The 16,380-nt window shown below is 43.9% G+C and overlaps 1 protein-coding gene across 3 annotated transcripts in view; it reads right to left on the bottom strand.

Annotated features, from left to right (window-relative positions):
* Positions 1 to 16,380, bottom strand: part of SCRN1 (secernin 1) — a 68,750-nt gene that overhangs the window by 27,416 nt on the left and 24,954 nt on the right. For all 3 annotated transcript variants that reach the window (XM_003270471.2, XM_003270472.2, XM_030797035.1), the window contains exon 3: positions 7,512 to 7,693. In XM_003270471.2, coding sequence (XP_003270519.1) covers positions 7,512 to 7,693 — 182 coding nt within the window. The remainder of the gene's footprint in view (positions 1 to 7,511; positions 7,694 to 16,380) is intronic.

Here is a 16,380-nt window from a genome sequence, read left to right as displayed (position 1 = left end):
GAACGTAATGCTATGAAGTGATTGCTTGTCCCCTTGGTTTCCCCAAAAATTCATATGTTAAGCCTCATCCCCAGTGTGATGGTATGGTACACGGGGCCTTTGGGAGGTGATGAGGTCATGAGGGGTGGAGGCACCATGATGGGATTAGTGCCCTTAAAAGAAGAGACACCAGAACGTGTCCTCTTTCTCTGTTCTCTGCCATGTGAGGATACGGGGGAAGATGGCCGTCTGCAAAGCAGCAAGCAGGCTCTCCCCAGACACTGGGTCTGCCGGTGCCTTGATCTCAGATTTCCCAGTCTCTAGGAATGTGAAAAATAAATTTGTGTAGTTTAAACCCCCTAGGCTATGGTATGTTTGTTATAGCAGCCCAAATGGACTAAGACGAGTGATAACACAGGTGATGGATGTGAAGGTGATCTAGGGAAAGAGCGTGTGAAACTTTTTGACTTATCTCCATCTCTCAGTGTCCTGAAATTCCTGTGTCATTGATAGTTGAAGTAAAATGTGCTCCACAACATAGAGGAGTGGCCTCTCTGAGGTTAGCAGGCCCTGGGATCACTGGCTTAGCCACCTTCTAGCTCTGGGGCCTTGGGCAACTCCTTCAACCCTCCTAAGCTCCAGTGTCTTCATCTCTCAAAGGGAGGACCACCTACTTCACTGGGTTACTGTGAGAGTTAAATGAAATAATATGTGCAAAGCATGTCTTACTACAGTGTTCAGGAAATAGTAACTCTGATTACACAGGTTCCTCCCGCCTGCAAATGGTGACTGAGCCTCCTTTTAAATCACATGAGTCCTCACATTCACCAACAACCTAAAGACAAACTACAGACCTTTCCAAATTTTCACACCGGCCTTTTGTCAAGGACTTTTGTGATTTTTAACATGCTGAAGGTCTGATGGAATGTGTCCAGAATTATAAGATGTTCTGAAATATTGGAATTGACTAGGTTTTAGTGCCATTGTTAAACACAAATGGGAGTAGCAAAAGTCAGTGTGCAGGAAAAAAAAAGAATAAAGTAGTTATGCAAAGGGAAGAAGAGGCAAGAAACACTGAAAGAATGCAGCAATCTGCTGAAGCCAGCTGCTACCAGCTTGGAGAGCAGATGGTTAAATTTTAGGGATTTTGAGCCAGTTCTGAAACTGTTGGTAGCTTGAAACCCCTCACGGTGGGAGTATTTACACCATGGAAACTGAAAAAGGACTCAAACAGCGCTGCCCCTTCCTCCACCAGGCTGGTTATTAAACATTTACCAGCATACTTCTGATAGAGGTTCCAAACGCTTCCTAGTTCTCATCCATGAGGCCCAGAGGCATCACCATGTCTGACAGACCTTGGATTATAAGTGGCACCCTAGGCCAGGAGCGATGGCTCACACCTGTAATCCTAGCACTTTGGGAGGCTGAGGCAGGCAGATCACGAGGTCAGGAGATCAAGACCATCCTGGCTAACACGGTGAAACCCTGTCTCTACTAAAAATACAAAAAATTAGCCGGGTGTCGTGGCGGGTGCCTGTAGTCCAGCTACTCGGGAGGCTGAGGCAGGAGAATGGCGTGAACCTGGGAGATGGAGGTTGCAGTGAGCCGAGATGGTGCCACTACACTCCAGCCTGGGTGACAGAGCAAGACTCTGTCTAAAAAAAGAAAAAAAAGGGCACCCTAACATCCAGAAAATAATTTCCCCTTTCTTTCCTTTGCTCCTTTTTTTTTTTGAGACAGGGTCTTGTTCTGTGACCCAGGCTGAAGTGCAGTGGCATGATCTCAGCTCACTGCAACCTCCCCACCTGGGTTCAAGCAAACCTCCCACCTCAGCCTCCCAAGTAGCTGGGACCACAGGCGTGGGCCACCATACTGGGTTAATTTTGTATATTTTGTAGATAGAGTTTTACCATGTTGCCCAGGCTGGTCTTGAACTCCTGGGCTCAAGCAATCTTCCTGCCTTGGCCTCCCAGAGTGCTAAGATTACAGGGCATAAGCCACCACATCAGGCCCATTTTTTCCTTCTTTCAGACAGGGTCTCGATCTGTTACCCAGGCTGGAGTGCAGTAGTGCAATCATGGTTCACTGCAGCCCTGACCTCCTGGACTCAGCAATCTTCCCGCCTCAGTCTCTCAAGTAGTTGGGACTACAAGCATCCAACAGTGCAACCAGCTACATTTTGCATTTGTTTTGTAGAAACAGGCTTTTGCCATGTTGCCCAGGCTGGTCTTGAACTCCTGGGCTCAAGTGATCCTCATGACTCGCCTCCTAAAGTGCCGGTGATAGCAGTGGTGGCGCGTCTGGAGGAGCCACTGTGAAGATGCCGGCTGCAACGGGGAGGCAGGGCCTGGGTTGCACGCTTTATGAGGCTGGTGGGAGCCCCACCCCCTACCAAGTTGGCAGGGTGGGAGCCCCATGCTCCCAGGCACAGCTGCAGCTGCTCTGGACCTGGGCATCCCTGTGCTGTCAGGAGCCCAGGAAGCCCTTGCCCCTACAGGCTTGGAAGTACCTGCTTCCTGTTCCCTGACCTCTTCCTGCTCCCAGCACCTGCTCCAGTACAGAGCAAAGTTGTGGCTGAGCCCAGGTGCTATCACAACCTGGCTGGGTGTGCACATGCTCAGGGTGGTGCTGACACACCAGCCCCCTGCCGCCTTGGGCTTCTCCAGATTTTGGGCACCAATGAGCACAGGACGGAGGCTGGGAGGGCTGAGGGCAGCTCGGTGTGGGCCTGCCAATGCCCCTCAAGATGAAAAACCTGGGCACCATGGATGGCATGTTGATGGCAGGAGGCAGTTTCCTGGGTGGAAAGGAGCAGGTCCCCAGTGAAACCCCACCTTCAAGCCAGGAATGGCCGGAAGCCTGGAGGCTGGTCTGCCAGTTCCAGGTGGAGTACGCAGCCCAGAGTGAGAACTTACGGTGCTTTTTCTGGGCTTGCCCATGACCCAATCAGCAAGCACTTCCTCCCTTCTGAGCCCATAAAAACCCCAGACTCAGCCAGACTCACACAAATGTTAGGACTACCAGCTGCAGGAAGGAGCTACCAAGTTTGGGCCTCCTTGACTCATTGGGATGACCTGCCTGCAGAAGGGAGCTACCCACTACAGGTCTCCTCTCTGCTGAGAGCTGGATACTCGTCAGGATGTCCTGCCTGCAGAATGGAGCTACCCACTTTGGGTCTCCTGAGAGCTATTCTGTCACTCAATGAAGCTCCTCACCACTTTGCTCACTCTCCAGCTGTCCATGTACCTCATTCTTCCTGAACATGGGACAAGAGCTTGGGACCTGCCAAATGGTGGGACTGAAAGAGCTATAACACAAACAGTGCTGAAGCACACCCCCATCCCCCACCATTCGCCACACTGCAGGTGATGAGAAGGAGAGAAGAGCTGCAGCCCTTTGGGGAGTCCAGACCTAGGGGCTCCTTGAGCCCGGGCTGTGACACTCTCCTTGGGGCTCTGCAGTTCCTGGCATTTCCAAGCTTCCAGGCACCACCATGTTTCTTGGTGACTGCAGTGGAAGCCATTTGCAGTACGCCTGGTCCAGCTGCAGCCTCGCACAGAGCTAGTACCTGTGCCAGCGCCTGTGCCGATGCCTAGAGCTGCCCATCCCGCCACAGCTGGCACACCTGGCTGTGTGCAGTGGCTGGACCCTATGCTTGCTCACACACCCCTTTCCTCTCTGCGCCTGGCTTGCCCTTAGAAGGCATGGAATCCAGGCCAGTAGCGTGAGCTGAGTACAGCGTGCAGGGCTAAGTGGTGGAACAAGCCCAGCAGCCCGACCAAAACTCAGGCAAAGGTGCCACCAGCCACAGAGGTTTCCAGCTGGAAAAGCAACACCCTAAGGATCGTGTGACACTGTGATTACGGGCATGAGCCACTGCACCTGGCCAAATTCCCACTTTTATGTTAGCTTCTATTGGCTAATCATTACTTGGAACCAACTTCATGAAACATGCAAAAATGTGTACGTATCTTTATGCCTCTTCCTCAGGAGAAAGGGACTAGTGGTCAGAGAACAGTGAATCAAAAATAACAGATGAAGCTTAGCTTTCAGATAAATGTCACTGAAAACGCATTATAAAAACAATATTGCCTAATGCTTACATTCCCATAAGCCTCTAGGAAACATACACAAATTATACCTTTATCTTAGAATCAGTGCCTATTACATTGCTACTGTCAATCCCTTATGTCTCTTTGAACTGAGGTTGGATTTCACATGCTGCTGGAAAGTACAAAGTACCAGGATAAGTATAGGGGCAACTGCTGTATTCATTGAATAATCAACCACAGTCTAACAGGCCCTTGAAAGAGCATGTGAAATGGATATAGCCTGCTCTCATAGGAGCTGTCCAGGGAGGAACTGGCACTAGGCACAGAGTGCAAGCAAGGCCAGAGAAAGTAGTGGTTCCTCACACAGCAATACCTAGGGAGGCACTGAGCCCCAAATTAAGAGAATGTAACCAACTGATAGAAAGTTTCCTGTGGAGCAGCAGTTCTCACCATAACTGTGCATCAGCACCATCTGGAGAACTTGTTAAAACAGGTTGCTGGCCCCTGGGTGTGAAGTAGGGACCGAGAATTTACATTTCTAGCAAGTTCCCAGGCGATGCTTGTTCACCAGCCATACTTTGAGAACCACCACTCTAGAACTTGCCACTCAAACTGTGGTTTTTCGACCTGTAGTATCAATATCATCTGGAGCTTCTTAAAAATTAATACTGGAATTAAATCATTAAAAAGGAAATCTGGGGCAGGATGTGGTGGTCCACGCCTGTAATCCCAGCACTCTGAGAGGCCGAGGCAGGCAGATCACTTTAGGTCAGAAGTTCAAGACCAGCCTGGTCAACATGGTGAAACCCTGTCCCTACTAAAAATACAAAAATTAGCTGGGTGTGGTGGCATACACCTGTAATCCCATCTACTCAGGAGGCTGAGGCAGGAGAATCGCTTGAACCTGGGAGGCGGAGGTTGCAATGAGCCGAGATCATACCACTGCACTCCTGGGAAACAGAGCAAGACTTGTCTAAAAAAAAAAGAAAAAAAGAGAGAGAGAGAGAATGCTGGGTAATGAGTATGAGTTACTTTTAGGATTTGGTTGGTATGAAATGACCCTTCAAAATCTGGCTATGCTTGGCTGAACTGATCATAGCTGCTTTAAAGATGAAACCAGACCCTGAACTCAAAAGATCCACTTAAGGTGCAGATACCTGTGACTCCATCCCCACCCTGAAGAACCTACCAGTGCTCTTCACACCCTTTTTATTGCAATAGCTGGACATGGCTAGCCCAAGATGGAGTTAACATTATATGGTGAAGGTTAAACTCTCACCCCATCATCTACTCCTGACCTTGCTAATTATCACAATGCCAAGTCTGTGACAAACATATCTTCTGTGTCTACCTCCCTCAGCCTTGTAGCTTCAGGTCAAATGAACCTCCCCCTCCAAGCATTCCCAAATATAACCAGTCTGTGATAATCTGTGAACATCCCGCAGTATTTGCTGAAGGCCACACCCTGGAATTCTGTGCCATTCACGTGGCATCAAATCTCAGATCACTTTGAGTAACCTCTCTCCTACTATCTTCTTATATTAGTCTTAAAATTTCCATTGCTCAGTTTTCTTCTTCCTGCAACCAGACTAAAATCCCTTCGAAGCTTTGAGCTGCTTCATGTGCCCACAGAGTCTAGCACAAAGTAGATGTTCAGTAAACTCCTGTTGCTTTATTGGTTGATAATCTTCAGGTGCTCTGAAGAAAGACAAAAAATCCTCTTCCACTGTCCCTTAGAAATCAACTGCTAAAATGGTAATTTTGCCTGTTCTATAAGTCTCATACTGCAAATACAGTAAAAAATACTGGAGAGCTGTCAAAACATAAGGTCAAAAAAAAAAAACTTCTTGTTATTCTATACATTTCATTTTGCTAATCAAGAGAAAACTAGCTATAAATAACTGGTTTTTAAAAACTGGCTTTTTCTGCCTTTTCCCCAGCTCAGGGAAGCTGCTCCTCCTGAGTTTATAAGAATGAGGAACAGTAAGGAAAGCTAAGGAAGGCAGGAAGTCACTGTGCTACCAAAAGGGTGTCCCTCGCAGACCTCTCCATCAGGTGGCAGAGGAGTGAGTTCCCGAGACCACTGTCTAAATGTGCCATTTCCCCTTACACAACCAAAATCCAAACCCATTCCTTTTTCTAGGATGTTAGCTTTGGGAGTTCTTCAGAAGTCATCCAATCTAGACCTCATATTGAAAAAATGAGGAAACTATGGCCCAGAGAGGTGATGTAACTTGGTACATCCACACTGAAAGCCAAGAACTCCAGCTCCCAGCCCAATCTTCTTTCAACTATGTCATGATTTTATTTCATTTCACTATTTCAGGGACAAAAGAAGGCATTTCAGAATGTTGCTTTGTTCCAGCCTACCTTCTACTTTAGTCATTCATTCAAAATTCATCTTATTGATCACTCATTACAGGCCAGGCACACAGTTCCCAGTGCTTATGACACAGCAGTGTACAGACAAAGATCCCTGCCCTATCCAGCTCGCACAGCAGGTTCCTTCTGCTGTATAGTGGCTGCGAGAGGGGAAAAAGGAAGAAAAAACAACTGAGACATAGAGAGGAAAGGAGGGAAGTGATCTCTGTTCTATTTTTCTTTTCTAGTTTATGATTTTTCCTATTTTTATATGTATATTATATATTTCAAGTACTATAAAATCCTCCCATTTAAACTATACAGTTCAGTGGTTTTTAGTATACTCACAAAGTTGTGCAACCATCACCACAATCTAAGGTTTAGAACATTTTCAACACCCGCAAATGAAAGCTCATGTCCATTAGGAATCACTCCCCATTCTCTCACCCACGCCCAAACCCCAGGCAACCACTAATCTAACTTCCTGCCTCTATGGATTTGCCTATTCTGTATATTTCATATAAATAGAATCACAATATGTGACCTTTTGTGTCTGGCTTCTCTCTCAGTATAATGTTTTCAAGATCATTATGCTTTAGTATGTATCTGTACTTGATTCTTTTGTTTGTTTGTTTGTTTTTGATGGAGTCTCATTGTTGTCACCTCAGCTGGAGTGCAATGACATGATCTCGGCTCACTGCAACCTCTGTCTTCCAGGTTCCAGCAATTCTCCTGTCTCAGCCTCCTGAGTAGCTGGGATTATAGGCACCCAGCACCACGTTCGGCTAATTTTGGTATTTTTCATAGAGACGGGGTTTCACCATGTTGGCCAGGCTGGTCTCGAACTCCTGACCTCAGGTGATCCACTTGCCTCGGCCTCCCAAAGTGCTGGGATTACAGGCATGAGCCACCATGCCCAGCCACTTGATTTTTTTTATTGTTAAATAATATTCCATTGTAATCCATTCATTTATCCCATCATCTTAAAGTTTCTATCAAAAGGCACACATCATCTTTGGAAGGATTATGTTAAAAAATGCAAGGTTTAGGGAGAAATAAATCCTGTCTCTATTTCCAACCTTTTCTGGGAAGTTGTTTCAAAGAATCACTGTGCAGTACCTGACCAGATCCATCCCCAGCAAGGCTTCTATCTCGGCAGCTGGCTCTCTGGTGTTGATGGCTTCATTGGCTATGCACACTCCATGTTCATTGGCTCCCATTTCTGCCCCCCAGAGCCAGGCGGGTCTGCTTATCATTATGGCATGGGTCCTCGGAACTTGGTCGATTGAAATGTAAGTGCACTGAAAAACAAACACAGGAAAGAAGGCGCCATCACCTATCAGGTACTACCTCATTTCTGCCTGGGTACTTACACTGAACCATCATATCAGTTACAAACAGAGCCAAAAAATAAAAGGCCTTGGGAATACCCTGATTTTTAAGTCTTCACAATGCAGCTCAAAAGTCTTCATGGTGAGTTTCAGTCTGTGTGGCTCAGGCCAATCTATTCCTGGTGCTCACATAATAGGGCAATCATCTTGAACCAAGTATTCAGCCAATCATCATCCTGAACATCCTAAGCCTGCCCATTTCAACAGGCACAGGTGGCTGCCAGCATTCACCAATATTGAACACAGCTATTTACGAGCCCTACCTTCAAAAGAAACTTTACCTAGAAGCCTAAGATAGAGAGCAGATAAAAGGGAAGATCTTTGTCTAAAGAAAGCAGAACCCTGAGTCCCCCTGCAAGGACCCTTTGGATTTCCTGGAACACAGTTTGATAACCTACATGGTTGCTCTAGTGGTAGAAAACAGAAAAGGATCAAAACATTCGCATTTAACTACTGCATGACACTGTGGGATTTCCTATCTGTTGCATTTGATCCTCACACTAAGACAATGAGGTGGACACAGAAGGAAATGGTCCCGTGGAGGTGCATCTCCAGCTGCTGTCAGAACTGCAGAACACACAACTTAGTGGTGCATCTTACCATTTCCAGGCTGCATTGGCTTTACCTGGAAAATGAGTGAGCTAATTTGAGTCAAACTATTTCTTCCCAAGTATTTTTAACCTCAGAACACGTTCTTCATACGAACTCTTACACAGAATCATAAGCACGATAAAATCAGTCAAAGTATGTCCAGGCAAAGGGAGGAAGAGGCCCAGGACCAGGATGTGGGTAACCCTCAGAGTCTCGCCCTCCTGTGCTTCCCTTTCCCCTCCCCACATTGTGACCCACGGCAGAGGAACCTGCAACTAGCTTCCCCATGGGGGCCTCCTGACTCTGACATTCTATGAGCCTATGACACACCCTTTGTGTGGTGGACGCTGTATTGAATTCAAGTCTCTAAGTTACACAGTGCTCTGGAGCTCTCAAGGGAGAATTTTATCAGCTGCTGGAGTCATTTACATTTTAAATGGGGCAGCTGAAAGCAACAGCAGCCTTAGATCTTTCTTTTTTTAACTCAAGACCCAGCTATATCGACTGAATGCAGCCCACAAAGCTATTCTGTATTGATTTCCCATAATCGCTAAACCTCAGGTAAGAGCTGAAACCCGTGTGACACACACACTCATTGGTCAGGTGACTTTGGGTCTGCACAATTCATGTTAGGTGTTGCTCTGCACCAGGATAATGTCACTTTACTTGATAAATATTTGCAAACTGAAAGCTAATTATATCCAGAGGTTTTCAAGAGACTCTTGAATTTTTCATGGCAAACTGACAATAAAATATACTCAAGATTTTTCCCCTATGCAGTTCCCAAAAGTTATTTATTTAAAAAAAAAATGATTCTTGTAGAGCACGAAGCTGGCCAGAGCCAAACTCTGCTCCTCTGTGCTCTTCTGAAATGGAATTGACGTTTACATCTTAACACTGCACTCTATGTCAAAAAGTAGTCCAGGCATTGACCAACACTTTCCAAAACCCCTGTTCGCACTGATTGCCAGTGGCAACTTTTGTCTTGAAAACAATGAGTAAAATAGGAAAAGAATCTCAGCTTCTTAAGCACAGATTTATTACACAGGTTTTTAAAAGGGCAGGAAAAAAAGTAAAAATTAGGAAATGGTTTATTTGTCCTCAAATTCATTTTTACACACTCATTTCCATTTTCCCAATTATTTACAGAATACCAACTACACACAAAGCATTTTATGCTAAATGCTGCAAGCAGAAAATCAGTGAGGAGGCCCAGGCCCTGTCCTTTTGGTTGGGGAGGAAGGCAAAGGCGTGCACACAAAATCCTATGAGCCCAGGCCAGCTTCAGTGTCTCCAAGGCCTGCCTGCTTCATTCCTGAAGCATCTTGCCACTGCCTCCTGCTTTGCCCTTCTGATCCACCCAACCTGGCTCTGCTTTTCCTCTTTCCCGTTCCATTCCATTTATCCCCTTCTGAAATTCTACAGAACTGACAGACTTATTACATGTACTGTTTACGTACACTATCTCCCCCAGCTAGAGTGTAAGCCCCAAGAGGGAAGGGGGATATCTTTGTTATTTAGTTCACTGACATACCCCAAGTCTGGTATATATCAGTCATCAATAAGCCTTTTGTTGGATGGGTGGCTGAATGGATGGCTGGAGAAATTACGAAGATCTAAGGGAGCAGAGAAGATAAAAGTCCAAAGAAATGAGGAAACACATCCGCATGATCCTCTAGAGGCTATATCAAGTGGGAGAAATCTGAGTTGACCTTAAAAAACGGGCCAGCCATCAAGGTACTCCAGACAGAGCTAAGGGCTTAAGAGAGGAAGGGGCATGTCAAGGGTCTCCATGGTCCAGAGAGGTCCCTGCTGTGCCATGTGGGAGAGCTGCCATGATGTCATTAAGGCACATAACTGCAAGGGCTTAATACGGATTGCCTGATTAAAAAAATGTTGACAATTGAATCAAAAAGACCAGATGGTCTTCACAGGAGTTCAAAATATATGCAGCCAGCTTGACGCTTTTCAGGCCAAACTCGGAATGGTGAGGAAGGAAGGGGATCCCCAAGTAGCCAGATGGGCCCAATCAGCCCTCCTAAGCACCAGACCGAAAGCCAGGCAGCCAGATCCCTTCACAGGCCCCGAGCCTGGAACACATGCCCCTTGCTGCATCTTTGTCATGGGCCACAGGGCACGGGCCTCATAAGGGCTCTTCTGCGACAGCCATTCACACCTGCTCCATTATGTTTTAAATCTGGCTAATCACAACCAGGTGGGGTTGGGGAGGGGCAAACACACTTGTCTCATGCAGATAGACTGGCTACTTAAAATCCCACTTTGGGAGCAGATCTCACAAAATCAGGAACACTTACACAAAATTTAATTAGCTCAACTTGGGAAAGTCAGCCATCTAGATCATGAACTCCACAGCCACTTTTAAATATAAAATCCACCCACCTTTACAACTGCCACATTATTAATGAGCCAGAGAAGTGGGATTTGAGGAAGCAAAAGTGGTTTCTCTAGGTACAAATATCCAAAAAGCACCTGAAATCTTCTTTCAGTGTGGCAAAAACAATTTAGTTCCCCAAGTCAAAATTCCTAGCTTAATTTCTATTAGAAAAGAAAAAGAAAAAAGGAAGTGTTCACCACTTAAAAGATGGATCTTTACAGAGACGGTCCTGGTCTCGGCTTTGGTTATTAAAGTGAACTGTGGAAACAGATGAGCAATTGGTCTTTCTGCCCCACGGCCACTCCCACCCAGCCTTTCATAAAACAAATCTGTCAGCTAGTGTGACTTCTGGGTGCCCAAGTCACATAACAATATAAGAATGCCCAGAGCAGGAGTGTGGGCAAGCATTCTTCTAAATGTCAGCACTGCCCAGTGCTAATCAGGGGGTTTCCCAAGGATCCACCTGTCCTGAGCTTGCCACTCTCTCAGGGACCACCTGCCAGGTTAGGTTGGAGGATAGAAAACATGAGCCTCGAAAAGACCCTAGAGCCAAAGACAAAAACAATTCCGCAGAGCAAGCCCTTCATTATTTTGTGTGATTACGTCGAAAATGAAAAGCAAGATCAGCTTCATGCCGTCACTTCACCCCATCCACATTCCAGCACACACTATTTCTGGATACCACCCAGTGAAAGGGGAAACAGAGACACTCACACAATAGACGTTTCAATTAATGAAACACAACCATTGTGCCTTTCGTACTGTACTCAGATGGTGAACACAACCCTGGCACCACCAGCAAAAACCATTGTGAGATGAGTTGATGAGTCAGCCAAATTTCTTACGGTGGGGGTAGATGGCAAGGAAAATGGGATGCTTTGGAGAGATGTTTTTAGCTTTTAAAAATTTGTAGCTCTAAAGAAGCATTGATAATTATCACTGAGGGTTTTTTATTTATTTTAAATTACATATGTGACTGTGTGTGTGTGTGTGTGTGTGTGTGTGTGTATTTTTTGTTTGTTTGTTTTAGAGATGGAGTCTATGTTGCCTAGGCTGTCCTCCCAACACCTGGGCTCAAGCGATCCTCCCCTCTTAGCCTCCCAAGTAGCTGGGACTAGAGGTGTGTGCCACCATGCTCTGCGTGTTTGTTTTTATTTTATTTTTTTACCCCAGTGTCTTGCCTGCTATTTGACTGGTTTTAGGAAATGTATTCTTAAGGTTCATATAAGTTTAAATAAAGACAAAAGAAGGTGCTGAGATCAGAGGGCAACATCCTCAACCACACTTTAGAAGAACTGTTTTTTATTTCACTGAAGCATAAGATCTTTGGGGAGGAACAATGCAAAGGTCTGAGATCAGAAATGCATCTGGGAAAGGGGACATTATGGAAGGAAGCCCTCTGCTAAGCCATGCTCTCTTGGAAGTGAGGGAGACACTTCTGACTCCATACAAGACTGGGGACTCCTGATTCTGGAGCTGACTAGAAGAAAACAAAAAAAGAAAGAAAGAAAGGAAGAAAGAAAGAAAAGAAGAAAGAACGGGGGGAGGGAGGGAGGAGGGAAGGAAGGAAGGAAGGGAGGGAGGGAGGGAGGGAGAGAGCAAATCTGTCCAGTGGTCATGGAGCTTTGCTCAGCTCTCTCTGATTCCAGAATGACTTACACTTTCCTATTGTAAGAAATAACTTTCAGAATTAAAATTCAGCTCCCCCCACCCCCACAACATACACACACTCCACACATCACAAATATAGCCTCCATCTGGACAATTTTACTAACAATGCTATCAGCCATCATTAACTGGTAATTTTCTATTCTTCTTGTAAATATTTTCAATGATAAAGAAAGGGGAAATGATCTACCAAAAGCCTTCCCCAAATCATGAAAGTTATATAAACTCATTGACGACAGTAAATCCATACAATTATTCCATGTAGTGGAAAACAGACAAAAATTTAAGCTAATTTGAAAAAAAAATGAGGAAATGATAAAGACTTTAAAAAAGGAAATAATGGAGACAATATTTATTACCAAAGAAAGACTCTTTTAAAAAATATTATGTGTCAAATCTAACTTTGTTATCAAGAATTCTGTCTCCATAAATTCTGGTATAATTAGCCTCTTGGACACCAAGTATAAGTAATGTAAACCTTAGCCAAAATCCACTGTTTTTCTGGAAAAGTAGTCTAATGTTGGATCTATTTTTTTCCTAAATAGAAGGTTCAACCATGTAAGAATGGACCTGTACCATCCATGAGCATGCATGCATCCACACACACACATCCACACACACACATCCACACACCATAATCCAGGAAGTTATTCCTCTGCTTCCTCAACACGCCTATCTAGAGGGAGGGCAGGACTTGGGGTAAAGTTGAGATGAGTTCTCTGATACATCCTCAGAGAGGGCAGAGGGGCTTTCAAATATTGATACCTATTTATCCATCCTACTCTGCAACCAAAAGAGATGTTGTTAAAAGCCCAGAATACACAAGGGAAATACTAAAGAATATAAAATTAGGATGTTCCAATCTGCGAACTGCAGCTGAAAAAAAATATCCAGTGTAATTTTGGGAACTGAGGAACTCTGTGTTGGAGGATCTTATTTCTTACTCTTCTAGTCTTAAGTACAGTGAACTTGACATATGGAGATGATGGCTGGATGGGACTGACTGACAGGGGGATGGAGAGTGGCTAAGTGGACAAGTTGAAGGGAGAACCGCCTGGAAAGGGGGATCAGTTGGCAGGTGGGTGAGTGGATGAATGAGGAGTCCACACGACTTTTTGCATGGTTTTTGCATGTGTCCAGAGGTTGCCCTAGAAACCTCATACTTGAGAGTGTTGAGGTCCCAGGAAATCATTTTCTGAGAATATAATCATCTATTATATAATTAGTTTCATATAATTATTAAACACTATAATTATTAAATAATATAATTATTTACATATAATTAGATTATATAATTATGTATATGTAATTAAATTATATAATTATTAAATAATTGTTTATATATAATTAAATTATTATATAATAAATTATATAATAGATGGTTACATTCTCAGAAAATGATTTCCTGTGACCTCAACCCTCAAGTATGAGGTTTCTAGGGAAACCTCAGGACACTTGTTTAAAATGTCATGAAATGGGCCGGGCTTGGTGGCTCACGCTTGTAATCCCAACACTTTGGGAGGCCAAGGTGGGTGGATCACTTGAGCTCAGTTTGAGACCAGCCTGGCCAACATGATGAAACTCTGTCTCTACCAAAAATATGAAAATTAGCCAGCTATGGTGGCACATGCCTGTAATCCCAGCTACTTGGGAAGCTGAGGCAGGAGATTTGCTTGAACCCAGGAGGCAGAGGTTGCAGTGAGCTGAGATTGTGCCACTGCACTCCAGCCTGGGTGACAGAGTGAGACTATCTCAAACATAAAATAAAATAAAATAAAGTAAAATAAAATAAAATAAAATAACATAAAATGTCATGAAATGGCTGAGGAATAGACGGGTTTTTATGAAAAGTTCTTACTCTTCATAATTTAAAAAAGTCTGTATTTTAATAGTTGCTTGTACAAAAGTTACATGATAGTAATTGTGGCTCCTAGACCTAAATATGGAAAGAACCCATCATTCTGTACTTGGGACAAGTATAGGAGATGGAGACAGATGTAACTGTAAGGGAACTAAAGGGGTAAAAGTAAGTTTGAAAAGCAGATTCAGTAGTATGTAATGTGCCAAAGATAGTTTTGGAACTGAGACCCGGAGTCATAGCAATTCTCAACATTAGTCAATTCTTTGAAAAAAAAAAAAAAACCCTTCTTCACAATGTTCTCCTTAAAGCTTTACAAAGTGCTTTCATGCATCAGCTCATGTGTGTCTCACTGATGCCTGTAATGCAGGCAGAGGGGGTATTATGATCTCTATCTGGCAAATAAAGAAACTGAGTTTCAGAGAGGCTCAAAGACCCAAGACACTATAAAGGGAGAGGCAAAACACGAACCTAGGAACCCTCTCTCCTGGGCCAGAACTCATCCTCCTAGTTTCAGGTGGTTGTAAATTTCAATTGACATGCATAGAGGAGTGTCAGGCTAAAGGGAGGAGGGGATATTGGTGTTGAGGCCTGGAAGGATAAACAGGAGTCTACCAAGCAGATGAGAGGCGGGGAGAAGAAGGATCTTCTCAGCAAAGGACAGAAAGAGCAAAAGCACAGAAAAATGCAAGTGTGTTATTTGCTCCAGAAAGCAGTTCTGTGTAGCTGGGGCCTAGAATACAAGCTGAGAGGGCACAGCAAAGAATGAAAATAGAAAAGTAAGCAGGAAATCATACAACCCTTATGGAGGTCAATTCTTATAAAAGCTTTACCCTATGACCCAATGATGCTACATTTGGAAGTACATCCAATGGCTGTATCTACACATGCACAAAATGACTTATGTACAAGGTTCTCCACAGCTGCACTTTCTGGACTAGCAAAATACTGGAAAGAGTCCAAGCATCTACCAATAGAGCACTAATTAAATGAACTATGGTACATCTCCACAATGGATTACTATGTAGCTGTAAGAAAAAAATAAGGACAATCTCTATAGAAAAATCTTTAGAAAATGTTAAGTGAAAATAGGGAAGTGCAGATCTTTTCTGTAAGTTCAAAGTTATATATTAAAAAATCATGTTTAATAGTAGTGTACATAATGTGCCACATTCACACAAAAAAACAGAAAATAAGGCCAGATATTCAGTTTTTTTGGGATTTGCATAAAATACTGGAAGGATATGCATGAAATTAATAAAAAGGGTTATACAAGACGGAGGCAAGGGAGGAAGACTTCTTACTGTGAACCTTTTAAATATCATTCAATCTTTGAACCACACAAATATATGATTACCTATTCAAAATGAAAAATTACATTTTAAAATGTCTTTAGCCAAATGAGTTAAAAACTTATGTCTACACAAAAGACTGCACACAAATATTTATAGCAGCTATGTTCATAACTGCCAAACTTTAGAATCAACTGAGATGTCCTTCAGTGGGCGAATGGATAAATTAGCTGGTATATCCAGAAAATGGAATATTGTTCAGTGATAAAAAGAAATGTGTCATCAAGCTTGGAAAAGACAGGAAGAAACCTTAAATGCACATTACTAAGTTTAAAAAAGCCAATCTGAAAAGGCTACACACTGAATGATTCCAACTATGTGACATTTTAGGAAAGGCAAAAGTATGGACACAATAGGATCAGTCATTTCTGGGGGCTAGGGTGGGTGGGTGAATAGGTGGAGCACAGAACCTCTAGGGTAGTAAAAGTATTCTCTGTGATACTACAATGGCTTGTCATTATACATATAGGTATACCCATAGGATATCCAACACAAAGAGTATAAATTATGAACTTTAGTTAATAATACTGTATCAGGCTGGGCTCGGTGGCTCACATCCATAATCCCAGCACTTTAGGAGGCCGAGGCGGGTGGATCACTTGAGGTCAGGAGTTCAACACAGCCTGGCCAACATGGTGAAACCCCGTTTCTACTAAAAATACAAAAATTAACCAGGCATGATGGTGGGCACCTGTAACCCCAGCTACTCGGGAGGCTGAAGCAAGAGCTTTGC

Source organism: Nomascus leucogenys, chromosome 17, assembly GCF_006542625.1.
Source record: "Nomascus leucogenys isolate Asia chromosome 17, Asia_NLE_v1, whole genome shotgun sequence".
NCBI classification, from domain to species: domain Eukaryota; kingdom Metazoa; phylum Chordata; class Mammalia; order Primates; family Hylobatidae; genus Nomascus; species Nomascus leucogenys.
The sequence above is the reverse complement of the archived record's forward strand: the minus strand, read 5'-3'. Positions and strand labels throughout refer to the sequence as shown.